At 35.4% G+C, this 17,403-nt stretch overlaps 1 protein-coding gene across 2 annotated transcripts in view; it reads right to left on the minus strand.

Annotated features, from left to right (window-relative positions):
* Window positions 1–17,403, minus strand: part of tefu (Serine/threonine-protein kinase tefu) — a 183,056-nt gene that overhangs the window by 76,103 nt on the left and 89,550 nt on the right. For both annotated transcript variants that reach the window (XM_081728713.1, XM_081728714.1), the window contains 2 exons: window positions 9,274–9,372; window positions 6,485–6,588 (listed from right to left, as the gene is read on the minus strand). In XM_081728713.1, coding sequence (XP_081584839.1) covers window positions 6,485–6,588; window positions 9,274–9,372 — 203 coding nt within the window. The remainder of the gene's footprint in view (window positions 1–6,484; window positions 6,589–9,273; window positions 9,373–17,403) is intronic.

Consider the following 17,403-nt stretch of genomic DNA (forward strand, 5'->3'; position numbering starts at 1 on the left):
CACAAGTCCGAACCTCATCTGTTGAAAATTTTATCGAGATCGGTCGTGTGGCTCAAGAAGTATGATATCACAAACATACTCATTTTCATTTCTATATAGGATAGATTTTCAAAGCACCCGTTAGAATTTTTTTCTTCTCATTATTTTAATGCAATTACGTGTTATTACAAAATATATACATATAGCAATATATATTGCATTCTACATCGAAGAAATCGTCGTGACGTTTTATACTGACGACATTTCTTCTCAGGGGAGATTACGTCCCGCGTAGTTTAGACCAGGCGAGATTCTCTCTCCCGAGATCAGGACCGCGAGGTTTTGGCCCGGTGAGATTTTGGGCCGTGGGGTTTTGAGCGGCGAGGGTTTGGTCCGCGTGGTAGTCGCCACGAGGTTTCGTACTCAAACTGGATTTCCTTTTTACATCCTTTCTCGAACCTTCACTACTAAAACTATTTACAGATTTTTGACAGTGTATTTATATATAACACTTAGATACCTGCCCATAAAGTATTAAGTCTTTGGGGGTCAAAATTGAGAATACATTTATAGTGATTTAAAAACAACACTATGAAACCACATATGCGTCAATTCGCTTCATAACCTTCAGCCATTTTTCCGTCAAAACTATAATCCCATCGCTATAGAAATTCTGAGCTTTTTAGTTTAAAGAAAAAAACTGTGATACGTGATTTTAACAAGCTCTTTTGAAACTAACCTAACACAATTCAAGAAACTTTTGTAGAATCTGAAACAAATGATAGCCTGGCAGTGCCAGGTTCGGGTTATACGGTGGATGCATTAAAACCTCCCAGCGAAGTTCTCTCGGGTCGTTAACCATGTATGCAGTCTGGTGTTGTCAGTATGGTATACGACAGCCTTTCTGGTGACCAGTTCCGATTGTTTCTGTTGAATTGTTAGGTGCACTCGCGCTATTTGTCGAAGTACAGGTCCAAGTCTATTGTTCTGCCTAGTGGCAGCAGGTCGTGATGCTCCTTCCAATTTTACCAAACGTACAACAAACTTTTCTGGGTGTCAGTGTGATATTTGCCACATACTATGGAGCTCCTTCTCACTTCGATCACGATATTTTTCACACATTGTTGTCACAGGTTATCCACTTTACATCACTCAAGATCAACCGATTCAGAAATAGTTCGAATTCGTTACGTTTCAATAGAGATTCTCAGGTGAAAATTCGATCGAGTAAATGTTTATGAATCAGATCATGCGGCACTCAAATTTCGAGCTACTTTTCGTAGCCAGATTCTCCAAATGGTTCAACACTACTTGGTGCTGGATATTTAGCCCATTGGCGATATCATGGTGCTTCCATGCCGGTCTTGCTTGACTTTTGCCAGAATCTCATCCATTTCTGCTGTGATTGACCGAATACTGCGAGAAGCATCTTGAACATCGAAATTTCCAGAATTAAATCGACTGAACCATCTTTTCCTTGTTGCTTTCGATATCGTATTTTGTCCATTAACAGCATAATTTTCTTCACGGACCTGCGCAGCATTTGTTCTTTTGTCGAAATAAAATACTAAAATGTATTGTAGTTTTGTGGAAAGTTTATTCATCTTCACGGCTCAATACCTTACATGTGATTATAAGAATTCCAATAGTTTTTCACATCTCCTAGACTCAACCATCAGCTGTAGAATGACTCTGCGACTCATATACCCTGCGATCTGGGACATGTACGCCATTTCGTGCGCAAAGAACTCGATACTTTTTGGATGACCTAATATATATCGCACAGACATAACCAGAAAAAATCGTGGATTTCAACCCTCCCGTTGTCGTTCTTTCTCCATTCATTTTACTTGTGTATGGGAAAGTATTTCTGGTTTTGAGAAAAATCTCTTTATAGTTGTCACCTTGTAACGAGTTCGTTAATTAGAATGTACCAGTATAATTAACTAGTAAGTGTAGAGGTACTGCAATATTACCTGGAACGAATGCAACATTATAATACAATAACAACAAAACTACAGTCGTACGTTAAAGTACAAAGATCACCTGACAATATGAGCGTATTTATGTAATTCTCTTGCTCACTTTCAATAGAAATTTTAACGATGATTGATGGTGCGACTTTATTTATCTTGAAGGTTAATCGTCTTTTCTAATATTCTAATATGTTACAATCTTATCTTTAACGGTAGTTTTTTTTTTTTTTTTAATACCATTTTTTAGGTAGAGTGAATTGCTGGCGATCCTCTCTTTTTTCCTAGTAGTGGTATGACTTATTTGGAAAATTTTGATATCGTTTACTGTTTTTAAGTTGTTCTCTAAAATTCAAAACAGTAATGTGGAATGTGGTCAAGACCTTTGCCGTTCCGCTATTATGCTCAGAAGGCACACGGAAATAGGTGATAAATGTGTGAGTGAGTGATGATACAGAATTAGTGAAATTAAGCTAGTGGAACAAATTACAAGAAGTTGTAATGAAACCCAGATGCAAGTTGTTCACCACGAATTTCCATGGCATAGAATCAAACCAGAGAATATTTTCATGAAATGTCAGTGCTCTATCAGTGAGTTACAGCGCTTTACAGGTCTCACAGTGAAAAAAATTGTTGAAATCAAAACGTAAAAATCTGCAGTGATCTACAGCAATACTCTCTCTTCTTGATGATACGTCAAGTACTGAATAATCTTATATATATATATATAAAACTGTCATTCCTTATTATGATATATCCAACGAAGTCACTTAATTACAATGGAAACAGCGTGTGTATGTAACGATATTTAGATACATGATTCATTGTTTTTAACGTAACATACAGTGCATGAAAAGTAACTATACACGTATATGAATACGATTATATGTTAAGCAATTCTATTCTGTGAGTTGCAGTAACGCTTTCTGCGAAGGCTGGTAATTCAGCATTGTGAGCAGTTTGCTTCCGCAAGCCAGTTAGCCTAGTACACTTGAAACGGGGTGTCTGCCTCTTTGTTCTTCATTGTGTGTACATCGCCTTTGAATGACTAAGACCGTGTCTTTCTGTATAACTTTCGAACAGTGAATATTTCTCGATATATCACTTACTATACAACGGTCCCAACAGGTCCACGCGCAACTGAATCAACAGAAAATCATTGTCTTGCAAGTGCACAAAAGGCAGATCGTAAGAAGCTCAGTTCCACTGCATATAAATTAAAAACGCTTCGTAAGATATTGATCGCAGGCTGTGGAACGCGAATTCAATACCTGAATGGGTTGAACGGTTTTTAGTGGACAATTCTCACGATATGCTGGACTATGTTTTTTATACCGATGAGGCATGGATCCACTTATCAGGGTGTCTGCACGCAGAGAGTTCACGTTTATGGTCTGCAAATAACTCACATGCCGTACGTTAAATTCCTCTACATAACCAGAAGATTAGATATCCTGAAGAAGAATAGCTGACCAAACATTCTTTGCAGACAATAAATTCAGTCGTTATTGTGGGATCATTCACGTTTATGGGAGACCTTATTGACGACGAAATGAATAACGCTTGCATTCAATAAGACTTGAAAGGATTAACTGAGAATATGGCAGAAACATGTATAATTTAATATACAGTAGACATCTTCCCCAAGTGACAGAAAGTATAGAAGGTGAAGTGAGCTACTGTCAAATTTTAACATTTCTGATTAATGTTAAATGATTCACGTACGTACTATTTTTCTTATTAATAATGCTACCAGACATAGAACAGTAAGTTCCAACTGGTCGATGTATTATGTAAGAAAGTGCTTTTCCAGAGACAGGACAGACGGAACAGCGGTAAATGAAATTCCTCTACACGGAATTCAACAAGACTTGAATCAGAGCAGAGAAAGAAGGGGGGGTACGGAAATGGAACAAAACAAGTGTTGGCAATATACGATTAGTCATGAATCCAAGAGTACTGTATCTGTTACGCCTTGTTTGCTTGTCATAACTGCTTTTCATGACGTCAGGCTACCTGCCAGCTCCTTTCCCCTACGTATGGTTTACTGAGAATGAGACCAGGAAACTGATGTCACAAAGCATCCAATTGGTAATCACTGTCGTAGACGCTGGGGGCGAAGTCCAAGTTAGCCGAAGGCTAGTATATATATATATATGGAACATTCCATGTGAAATCAACCGACGAAATGACAAAATCTGACCTGACGATCTTAGATTTTTGTAAAAATTGGTGCACAGCTTTATTACAATGGGAGATGAAAAAATCCCAAATATTACCTCTCTCCTCCTGAAAGTGTCCCCATACAGGATGTTCAAAAATGTCAAAAAAAAAGAGCATTTTTTCAGTTACAGTGATTATTAAAAATTGTCATAAAATGGTTAATATGTGCACTAGAGACATAAAACAAACACCATTGGAAAGCTTAAAGATTGCTCTACAAGTTGTATAAAAAACCTGTAAAATAAAAAGCAACACTTCAAAAATTCGAATTAAAATTTGAATTTTTAATTTCACATAGAAATGTTCCTCTGAATTTGTTCAAAATTGTTCAGATTGTAGTCTCGTATGTACTAAAACACCACAAAGTTTCATTTTGGGCACTCAATGGGACAGGATTCAAAATTGAACATAAACCAAGCATTGCACGATATTGATCATGTAAATATCTGGGTTCAGATCGATAACCATTTGTCTGTAGCTATTTCCCTGCAGCATCAAAGGAATTTATATTCAATTTAATTTGTTTCTTGATATATTGATTTGAATTTACACAATTATCCACCTTTCGAGTTATTTAAAGAGGTATTACGTTTCCGAACAGTACTCAATACAGGCCATTATTCTTGTTAGTCAGTATGGTGTTTCTAAATTTATATTGGCTACATTGATACGTTATTTTCATTCCTTTGTTTCAGGATTGCTGTTACAGAACTTATTATGAAATGGAGGAATATATTTCCCTCCCTTTCGCAATATTTGTATCAAATACGTTATGAAACACAGTGACATTGTTCACAATCACATCATACACTTTCAGCACAAACAATTAGTCAATAAATTCCTTTTCCTATTTCAATTACGCACTTCCACATGTCTGTGACAGCAGTCCTGAAACAAAGGAATGAAAATAACATGTATCAATGTAGCCAATATAAATTTAGAAACATCCATACCGACTAACAAGAATAATGACCTGTATAGAGTACTGTTCGGAAACGTAGTACTTTTCTAAATAACTCGAAAGGTGGATAATTGTGTAAATTCAAATGAATACATCAAGAAACAAATGAAATTGAATATAAATTCCTTTGATGCTGCAGGGAAATAGCTACAGACAAATGGTTATCGATCTGAATCCATAGAAATGGACTTACATGGTCAATATCGTGCAATGCTTGGTTTATGTTCAATTTTGAATCCTATCCCATTGAGTGCCCAAAATGAAACTTTGTGGTGTTTTAGTACACATACGAGACTATAATCTGAACAATTTTGAACAAATTCAGAGGGACATTTCTATGCGAAACTAAAAATTCAAATTTTAATTTGAATTTTTGAAGTGTTATTTTTTTATTTTACAGGTTTTTTAAAATATAATACAACTTGTAGAGCAATCTTTAAGCTTTCCAATGGTGTTTGTTTTATGTGTGTGTGTGTTTTATATATATATAGGGTGTTTCAAACCAACACCGATAACGTTTGGGAGGTGATTTCTGACACCAAGATAAGACAAAAAGTATAGACCAACCTGGGTGCACAAATGCTACCTTTCGAAGTTATAGGCTGCCTAAAATATGAAGAAAATGACATTTAAAGGTTGTAGTTCCAAAACTATGGGACCTAGCGTAGTCGAGTCAACACTTCACTTAGGAACTAATATATTCCCTATTAAAAAAATCCATATTTCAGAATCCTGACGTACTTACACAACAATTTTTATAGAGGGGGTTCGGCTACGGGCATATAATTTGAAGTACTCACAAACTATATCTATAAAAATTATTGCGTGAGTACGTTAGGATTCTGAAACATGGATTTTAGGATAGGGTACATATTAGTTTATAAGTGAGGTCTTAACCCGAAGGTAGGTCCCATAGTTTTGAAGTTATGGACCCTTTAAATGTCATTTTTTCATGTTTTCGGCAGCCTACAACTCCGAAAGGAAGCAGGTTGATCTATACTTTTTGTCTTATCTTGGTGTCAGGAATCACCTCCCAAACGTTGTCAGTGTTCTTTTGAAACATTCTGTACATATATTAGTGAAAAGGATAGATTAATTAATTAATTATTGGATATTTAATAGAAACGTTAGCAACGGTACTACTTTGTCCTCGTCATGATATGCAAGGTGAAATACATGATGTTCGAATATTATCTGGCTAGATGTAGCAGGTGACAATCCTCAAACGTCATGTATTTCACATTGCATATCGTTCTCGTACTGAGTGAGTGTCTAACTCTATCTGTATTGGAGTTCATGACTTCTGCCAGAACGACAACGAATTTAATATATATTAACAAAAACCTACCTTTTGAAATTCAGGTAGCTGTTCAGCAGAAAAGTTACGAGGAAAAATTTGAGACATTGCTTTTGTAAAGCATGATCGTTGAACTTCTTCCATTACTTTAGTATCTGCAATAAAGAAAGAACAATTAATATATTTCACTCATCGAAGGGAAACTGAAAGAACAGCATGCCTGCACGGAAAGTTCCTAATACAATTTTCCCTTCTGAACATCTTTACAGTACAATGGCTAAATTGCTCATTTAATCCCTTCCCTCTTCTCTATCCTTCCACAAGAAAAAGGTTCGAGTAATTGCTTGATCTTAGTTAGCACAAAGCCTATGAAATAAATGTATTATTTATGTACTCGAGTGTAAATATATAAGAACAAAAAAATAGTACTATATTGTATTTTTGTTTTATTTGGTCATGAATATTATCTTTTACTTTAGTACAAAGCCTAAGCATACACTCACAAAAAGTAATACAATTGAAAAATATTATTTATGAGGAAGATACTTGGGGATTTTATCTTCAGTACCTATCAGTTTTCTTCAATAGAGGGAGATAGATGAAAATGTGAGCTTAAAGGAATATTTACCGTACTGCAGTTTCGCCCTTTAGGTTACGGGAGATGGATAATATAAATAAATAATTATGAAAAAGTACATTGAGTGCATACATGGAGGAAATGGACGAACTCGAGAAAAATCAAGGAGAAATGTTGTATACCAGAAGTTGATATAGCCTGGAACTGAACCAGTGATCTCTCACAAGGATACTGGATGCTACACTACTAAACCATATTACCCTATCCATCTTGCTACTTTCTTTTATAGGGAGCCGCGGTGGCTCAGTGGTAGTGTTCACCTCTAGTGAATGGAAACCAAGACAAAACACATATCTCAATAAAAGTTGTCATAGCGGAACTAACTACTTCACTTTTTTTAAAATACAACGATTTTACGATTTATAAACGACGCAAGTCAATATTTACAAGCAGCACTTAATCATCGTCGCCATTTAATTAAAATAATGCCACCTACTAAGAGTAATACTTGTCTTTTTTTTTTCCGAAGAACACAAAACTCTCTTCTAAACACGCAAATATATTTCATTAGTAATCTTTAAAAAGAGATAATAATGATAGTGAAACATTAGATCACGTTACACAGCATTCGAGAGAATTGTACTAATTTTTTTCCGTTCTCCACTTGTATCCTATGGGGTAAAAAAATCCCAGACAAAAATGATGCAATGAATACTGAAATGAAAACTAACACACATGCCCCTGACAAACGCTCATATCCCTCAGAATTGAAAAAATACGGTTTCTATTTTTATCACTCTGCGCTCTTCCTTTTCAATCTTCTTTTAAAATTACACTTTATATTAAAATAGAATCAAATACATATTAATTCTGCGAATGATGGCACGTGACGAATACTTACGTGATTTTTAATATTTGAAGTATAGTATAAAGATAACCATGAAAGTTCTGTCGCTTTTTGTGGAGGTCTGTTTTCAACTGGCCCTCACACTGTGAGTTGAATGCGAATGGAGATAAGGCGAAAGTCAGTTGTTGTTGTTGGTATATCCAACACACCACCTGGTTGTGGCAGTTCAGTTACACCATCAACTTGCGTAAGGACAGAGTGAACCTGGGACCTCCACAGAGTGCCATAAGGGTGTGTATACTGTGCCAGCTCAAACTGGGGTCAAACGCCGCTGCAGCGAGGCGGAAGATATGCCAGTCCTTTGATGAGAGTGTCGTGACTACGCGAACAGTGCAGCGGTGGTTGAACAAGTTTAAGGACGGTGACAAAACACTCGAAGATGCACCACGTGCCGAAAGACCAACATATGTACAAAAAGATCTTCAAGCAGGAATTGAGGCGAACAGTGGCCAGACATGTGAAGAACTGGGACTACAATTCAGTGCGAGTGGAAAACCCAGTCGGCAACACCTCCATCAACTTGGGTCGATGCGTTCCACATGGTATGACTCCGGGCCAAAAGGCAACGCGAGCATAAACCTGTGTTTCTTTGCTGTCTCGTCCGAGGAAGGAGCCATTTCTGGACAGGGTGTTGACATGTGATGAGAAGTGGGTCCTCTACGAAGCTCCACGGCGCTCGGTTAGCATCTAATGAACCAGTTCCAAAACAGCCGAAACCAGCACTGAACCAGAAGAAGGTCCTCCTGTGTGTTTGGTGGACTACTCGCGGCGTCGTGCATCCGGAACTGCTATCAGCTGGTCACAGCATCAATGTAACTGTGTGCTGTCAGCAGTTGACACGTGTTCAAGAAAAAACTCAAAACTCTGGAGCCAGCACTTCTGAATCACAAAGGGGTCCTCCTGTTACAGGACAACGCTACGCTCCACGTGGCTAGGATGACCCGGAACACCATTCTACGTCTTGGATGGGAAACACTATTGCATCCGCCACACTCCCCGAACATTGCACCGTCCGATTACCACCTATTCCATTCCTTGGACAATCACCTTCGAGGACGCCAGTTCAAATTCCTAGTAGAGGTGCAAAATGCACTTGATACATTGTTCGCTTCACGGCCCACCAAGTTCTACTGCGATGGCATCCATGGCCTCCCAGAACGTTAACAGAAGCTCGTCGATGGTGATGGGGACTATTTTCAATCTTCCAGGTACGTCTTAGGTGACATATCGATGTTTGAATGTGATGGATGAAAAAGCGACCTGTCTTCTGTAGAACTTTCTTGGTTATTTTTATAGATTAAGTGTAGGAATCAATATTACTAATATTTTCCATACAATAGTATTTAAGACTAATACCTGAACAAAAGCAGAACCTGGAAACAACGTGCACAGCTTCCAATTGTACTTTTTCACAAGGTGTAAGTATATCAACGGTTAAGAGCGATTCTTGAGATCCTAAAATAAATAAAACAACACATGGAATTAATATTTATTCACAGTTAGTTATTGTTTAATTTATATCATTTGAGATAAGAATGCTCACTCTGAACCTTCAGTAAGCTAAAACCCGTTCAAGCGTCATGAATGCTTATAGTGCTTACAATTCTTAATTCATACAATCACCCTATTTACGACGAAACAAATATGACAAATATAACTCAGAACTTTTCTGTTTAAAAAAAATTACTATAACGTGCATTATTTACCTTTCTCATTCACCATTATACGGGTATGCTTCTTCATGTCCATATACGTAAAATCGTAAAATGTGTACCATCAAGATCGATGTCTTATATTAACTTCGACAACATTCACTATGATTGGGTATTTTACTTTTAAACATAACAAACAAAGAACAGCAAACATCCATGTATACTACAATACTTTGTATGTCCGAGAAGTCCGTACACCCCTATACTTACTAGTTTCTTATTAGAATGATTTAGTAATGAAATTACTTATACAGTTAGTTGTCCAAGGAATCCGTATGTATTCCATCATGTTAGATACATAATTGAATGGGTCTCCACGTTCTTTGCGATACTTTTTCCAAGACTGCAGGTGTAATCGTACCTAAGGCAGGAAATCACTGTCCTTTTTGTCGGTTGGGTCTTATTAAACCGTTCCTTAAAGTGTTCTCGTATGATGGTAGTTGTTCCGCCTGTGTGAGAAACCACACACTTGAGATTAACCTCTCTTCAACAGAAAACGAACTTCTGTCTGCCATTTCAATTTACAGGATAATTGAGTGAGGCGAACTCAGATCACCAACAATGGAATAATAATAATAATAATAATAATAATAATAATAATAATAATAATAATAATATCAGCTACATTAACATTAATAGTTAATAATAACATTAATGTTTCTAATATTACTAACAAATGTAATACGATACGCTAATAAGAAACTAGTAAGGTATAGGGATTGTACTATGCACCGGAGCTTCTTAAAATACTTAAAGATTGCATATGCTCACTGCTTTGAATATTTCTAAGACCTTCTTTCCACATTTGTAATATAAAAAGAAACATAGATAGTAGATGGAAGAAAGACATCAGAAGTTACTCTACATTACACAACCTTTTAATTTGGAGTAATTCAATTTTCTTCACTTATTGTTAATGTATACATCAAGTGGAACTTGTTCCATGAAGCAAACTAAAGTTCTAAACAAAAAGAATACGGTAAGGTTATATATGCACAAACACATAGCAGACATATAAGGGTCGTGTTGCTTAGTGGGTGATGTCAAAAAGCCCCGTAGGATGAAGAAGTTTACGGCACGGTGGTCGAGGTCCCACTACTAATTCTGAAATTTTACAATGCATGTGGAAGACGAAATTTCTCATTATGTCGATTTCGTTAGAGTTCCATTTACTGTAATCTTCAAGTGCTCATTATGACAAGTTAAAGAAGTAACAAAAGACTTCGTAGTTCGTAGATTTTGTTAGGGATACGTTGTCTTACTACGGATTTCTCATACATAAACGCCATCAAAACATAATTCGAAGGCAGTAATACGTTTATTTCTTCCATTACCGTAGCGTCAATTTTAATTATGTACTTTAAAGCCCAAATACAATTAACTAACCGTATATTTCAGTTCCTCACGTAACAAAATAAATTAAGTCAATACAATAAATAGTTATAGTCTTTAGCACGTCTTGAATGTAATCATACATATAAATATATTGGATTTTCATGTAACTTCAAAAATAAATCCAAATCGATTGCATGGACAAAAATAGATGTTAATTCAGATGATGAATGAAAATATTTACATAAAACTCACAAGGAAAATGAAATAGTTTAACGTCCCACAATTATGTCCTTTTAGGCTAAGGGAGACAATGATTAACGCAAGTGAATGATGATGGAAGAATTGGTGGAATGAGAAAGTGAGAGGAAAGAGGAGTACCCCGAGAAAGTCCACGGACACGAAATGTTGTCCACCATAAACTTACTTGGTCGGGACCGAACCAGAGTCCCCACGCATCAGAAGTAAGTGCTCTACCACTGATCCACCGTGCCTCCCTAAAACTTACAAGGAAACCTGAACCATGCATATATTTCTATTTAATCTTGTTTCGACATGTTCACATAGTCAGCATTTCTGATTTATGTATCATATTTAAGAAGACAATAGCGCCGAAAAAGCCATATACTCACGGAAAAAAATGCGCCCTTGTACTCATTTCATTCCACAAAGGATATTCTTCTTTTGAAATGAAATGAGATCTTTAGTTTTTATGTACCACATTTATTTCCTGAAAGCTAAAGGACACAAATGACTAATAAAATTGATTGATAATGCAGACATTGGTGGAATGTGATTGTAAAAGGGTACAATCCGCGGCAAAAAACCTGCAACATGAGGATGTAAGTTTATTGTGAAACTAAGCCAAACAGCACAGGAAATTAACATAACGTCTAAGTGGAACGAATCACGCCAGGATAAACCTCGGCCTCCTCCCGTGCATACTTATTTTGGAGCAAAGGACTTCGTCATTTCACAATAAACTTATATGCTCATGTTGCAGGTTTTTTGCCGCGATGGTACAATGGAGTCCGAAAAATCAACGGATATAATGGAGTCCACACGAACTCGCATGTGCTGAGATCGAACCAATAACTCGTTTCATCAGCGGTGGGGCCTTAACCACCGTACTTTAAGAAGCCCTTTGACATCACCCATTAAGCAACATAACCCCTATATGTCACCTACGTTATTTATGCATATATAACCTTATTACTTTTGTACTTTTGTTTAGAACTTCATTTTGCTTCATAGCACAAGTTCCACTTGATGCATACATTAAAAGTTAATGAAGTAACTGCAATTACTCCAAGTGTAATTGAAATTATGAACGGGAAACATTAGAAAAATAAGCCTAAAAAACAGATGGTTTTAATACACATGTTCTTTCATCAATAACTTCCGAACAAATCGAATTTAAATACCTCTTCATAAAAAACTGGTGCACTTATACACGCCGATATCAAGTTAGTTTATGTTATGTTCTATATTGATCTTTTCAGTTTATATTTTCTGTGTAATTCATTATTTAAATCTCTCCAAAACTAAACTACTTTTTATGTAATGTAAGTAAAAAGCTAATAGTCACCGTAAGAAACAAACCTTATCTCTAGGAAGTACTTTCGAAGAACATCATCTTCATCGTCAGCCTAGGCACACTTCAAAAAGGATTTAAACCATAAAAAGAATTTTAAAAATGTATTTTTCTATAGGTTTAGGAGGAACTTCGGAGTTCCTCCTAAACCTATAGAAAAAGAAAAATATATTACAAATTTTAAAGCATTTTTTACTGATTCCCAACAAAGTAGTGGCGTCTATAGGGTTAAATGTCAATGTAACCAAATATATATAGGTCAAACAAAAAGGAATATTTATACCAGAATCGCTGAGCACATTCGCACGTCCAAATCTCGTAGCTTACAACAATTATCTGGATTGGCATCACATCTCAAAGAAAATAACCACAACATTGTTAATTCATGTTTGATCAAAAAAGCAAAAACAGCAACTAAACGAAAAATTAAAGAAGCTTATTACATTCATAACGAGAAACCGGCACTCACTTCAGATAAAGGTGACATAATTGCCATTTGGAGCAATGTTTTTGCTACTCATTTTCGCCGTCTGAAAGATAATGAAAAAAAAAAAAAGAAAAAAAACAGTAAACAATAGTGAACAGTGACAAGTGAATTACTATTAACATATGTCTAATTATAGTGACAAAGAAGATTTTTACTTCGGACATTTTTAAATTCTTTTAATGGTTTAAATCCTTTTTGAAGTGTGCTTAGGCTGACGATGAAGACGATGTTCTTCGAAAGTACTTCCTAGAGATTAGGTTTGTTTCTTGCGGTGACAATTAGCCTTTTACTTACATTATTTCTAATTATTATCACCGCTCGCAATATAATGATAATTTTTATGTAGTTTGCTTCGCGCTAACTCATTTGCAATATATATTACACTACGGAACTACATATAGTATAATTTGTATTTGCCCGTCTCTTGGGCAGCAAAAAACAGGAATTCAATTTTGTAAGAAATCATCTCTTTTGTTAGCTACTCAAAGTTAACAACTCCCCTTATATTTGCTTCACTCACTAGAAAGTATTGTAGAACAAAATACTAAACTACGTACTCACGCATGACGCAATGGCACAGTGTTCAGTAATCACTGAGTCACCCACTAGAAAAAAGTAATCGTGTTCTCTTCATATAATTATGGCAATATTATTATTTATTTATTTTTCAAAGTAGTATGTATAGTACACATTTTGTAAATATAAAAATATTTATTTATTATCTTCTAAAATTGTGCTGAATATTACTATTCTCTTCCGATATTTCAGAATTTTCCAGTTTTTTCCTTCCTTTCTTTTTTTGATATCTGAGAAGAGGAGTATAGAGGGTCGTTACTCTACATTCTTGGTGAATGAAATACTGAATCACTATAGAAGAATAACGAATGTTGTAAAGATTAAACATCACTAATTGTATCATATGTAATTCACTTCTATAGTTTCTAGAAATATCTTGCCACTAAACGAAGTTTCGAAGTTTCTTAGAACACTTGTACAGTAGGTGCTCTTTATTCTGACACGTTCGGGATTATGGCCTTACTGGATTATCGATAGCGGAATATTAAAGATAAATCCCTCTGGACAAACACACGAACTATTAAAACATTTATTTGTGTGTGTATGTTCACGCACATTCTGAACCTACTATGCACACGATATAAATATCCTACAATGTATTTCATCATTATAGCAACTGCGAAATTGGTGGTCGAAGTGAGCGGTAGGCGGCGGTATGCCATATCGCCTCAGGTTTTCAGTGAAGGCATACCGTCTCTGGTTTTTCAATGATTAAAACATACCATCCCTGGAAAGTAGATGCTAAATACCTTTAATAAATCAATTTTTATACTCAGTAGTTGACGAATAGCTTTCCACGTTTAAAAAAACAAAAAAAAAAAAAATCTTATGTAGAAATAATTTCTAAGTTGATTACACCCACATTTTTCTTACCTTTTGTTTTTAAAATGAGGTGTCCTCAAAGAAGTTCACCTAATTTATATTTTGATGTGCCATATTGAATTGTTTCTTTGTTATGTGTGTATGTATGTGTATCTTGTTGCCTTAATGCATATAAATATCGTGTTTTGAGCATGGACGGATTTAGGGGTTGTCTGCTGCGGAGCGGACTATCCGGGTGTTTGAAATAACCCACAGTCGAGTGGGAGACAAGGAGTTTCCCGCAGAAAATTGTTAATATTCTCATTCAGTTTTTGAGCATTTTCATGTATAATTCTCTATAATACAACATAAAGGAATACATATATATATTTTCAGAAAGTTGTTGGAGATCAGTCTCTCCATACTTGTATCACATCTCCCCCGCGTTACTACAGAGGAGCTCTCCAATGGTTTTTAGTCATTATGTAAATAAAAGCGCAATCTTTTAAGCAACATACCTTCACTGTATTTCAACATTTAGATAGCTGGTATGTCAAGTCAAAATCGTAATAAAGCATACCGCCTCTGTTTTTTCTCTACTTTGAACACTGTTTATAATTCAAGAGTGTACAAAATTAAATTCAAGCATTGAATATATATTTAATTGAATATTCTTGTATTCATACAAAAAAGAAGTACAAGAGAAATCAATAGTCCTCATACAATGAGATTTAAAACAAGTTATAATAAGCTGCTCTGTGGGAAAAAAAAATGCACATGAACGTTTCTGTTTAAAAATGTCTCTGATATCATGTTGCTTCCGTATTCGGATCTCTTCTTCAGAAAACCAGAAAATCGTTATGGTTATACTCAAATTTATGAGTTTTGTAGCTTCTGTTAGAGTTAACAAAAATAAATAATAAAAATAATAAATGAATAAAATAAAACGTGAGCGTCTCGATTGGTCCGAGTTACACAATGTGCCGACAGATTAAAGAGTACCTATTGTACAATGATGTTGGTACTGATCCTTTTGGAAAGCAAACATTAGCAACGAATTAAAAGTTTTCTTATCATACATGCAAGTCAGAAGAACAACTATTTACATTTAAATAATATATCTGATATTAATACTACCACAAATATAATATGTGAAAAACAAAATTTCTTCGAAATTTCTTTACACACCCCTTATTCTTCTAATAGTGAAAAAGTATTTTATTCATCAAGAATGTAGAGAAACAGCCAACTAAAAATTACCATCTTTACAGATTTTTAAAAAATCCGAGATGATTCTTAAATATCAACATAGATATGTACATTCGGCATAGAGATAGAGAATCGACAAAGAATTTCGAAACAGAGTTGTTTCATTATTTATTTATTTATTTATTTACTGTAACATTACTTTTATTTAGGCCAATTCTTACCTTAAATATTAACGTACTACAAGTAAAATGTATGAAACTGTTAATTTTATTTGTCAAGTTCAAACATAATCTAATACGAACTCAGTTATATCCAATTTTTGGAGGGTATAATATCGCCAATTCATTAAAAAAGAACACACATAAATCGAGAACCATTTAAATTACGTGATATACGATTGGATTTTTGTTACATAAGAACAAGAATAAAATTATTAGGTTGCATAGCGAACCAAACACGATAGACTGATTATTATGAGTAACTGGCTAAATTATACTCATAACTCCTTTTTAAATACGAAACTCTACAATTCTATGCTTATATACACTTTATTGGAAAACATTCTCACAATGTATGGTACACAATATTGGCTTCTTTATCCGCACTTTTCACACATTTAGAGGTATTGTACGCAACACTTTATACAGTCATAGCAAGACTGATGTAGAGCTACTGTTTCTGAACTTTTCAAATACTTTAAAAATAATATACATAATATGAAATAAAGAAAATATTACACTAAATAAAGAATAATCTAGATCAGGGGAAAATAATCTTTCCCAATGGTATACCATATAAAGCACATTCATTATTATCACCATAAGTCGTACGTATCACCAACAGCGGCTCGCGTACTACAGGTTGAGAAACTCTTATCTAGATAGATTACTCCCAGTTCATACGACAATGAGCGCCGATTGGAATCAAGCGCGTCCACAGGTTGGGAATGGTGGAAATAGTCCCCAGATATGAGGGTTGGCTGCAAAGTACAGAGAACCCGACGAATAAACAGTCGTGGACAATTCGGCTGAAAGATATAATCCATATACAAAAATCTTAGTCCTCCAGGTTCGGAGTGTTAGGTGGAGGACTTATTATTTCGCCTAGAAAAAGCACTTTGTTGAAAAGCCTTCAGTGAAGCCTCGAATAGGACAGACTACTAGAATCAAACCCAGGGCAAGGAAAATGAAATTCGCCTTCGGAATATAGAACAACAACACATTATACAGATCAGGGCATTACAAGCACTACTAACACTATTAGAGCAATACTGGTAAACAAAACAGCCTTGTAAGAAACAAGAATAAAAGGAAAAGACATCACAGATACAAAAAATACATGCCGCTTTGTATAAAGATGGAGGAAATAAGGAGCTAGGAGCAGCATTCATAGCAGACAGGGATGCAAAAGAAAACATTATCAACTACACAGCAATCAATGAAATAATATGCACACTGAGAATCAAAACTAAACTATCTAGAGTGACGTTCATAAATGTGCACATCCCAACAAAGGACAAAAGCGATGCAGAAAAGGAAGAGTTTTCACAGATATTAGAAGAAATATCTGCTCCCTAGTAATGACACAAAAACAGTACTTGGAGACTTAAATGACAAGATAGATCAAGAAGAAATATATAACGGAACAATTGGGAAACACAGCCTACACAAAGAATCCAAACACGGGCAAAGACTGATAGACTTTAGAGCAGGAAAAAATATGATAAAAATATTAACGCGTTTTCCCCCCCACAAGAACATCTACAAACATGGAGG

The sequence above is a fragment of the Thermobia domestica genome, chromosome 10 (genome assembly GCF_964235325.1).
Source record: "Thermobia domestica chromosome 10, izTheDome1.hap1.1, whole genome shotgun sequence".
NCBI classification, from domain to species: domain Eukaryota; kingdom Metazoa; phylum Arthropoda; class Insecta; order Zygentoma; family Lepismatidae; genus Thermobia; species Thermobia domestica.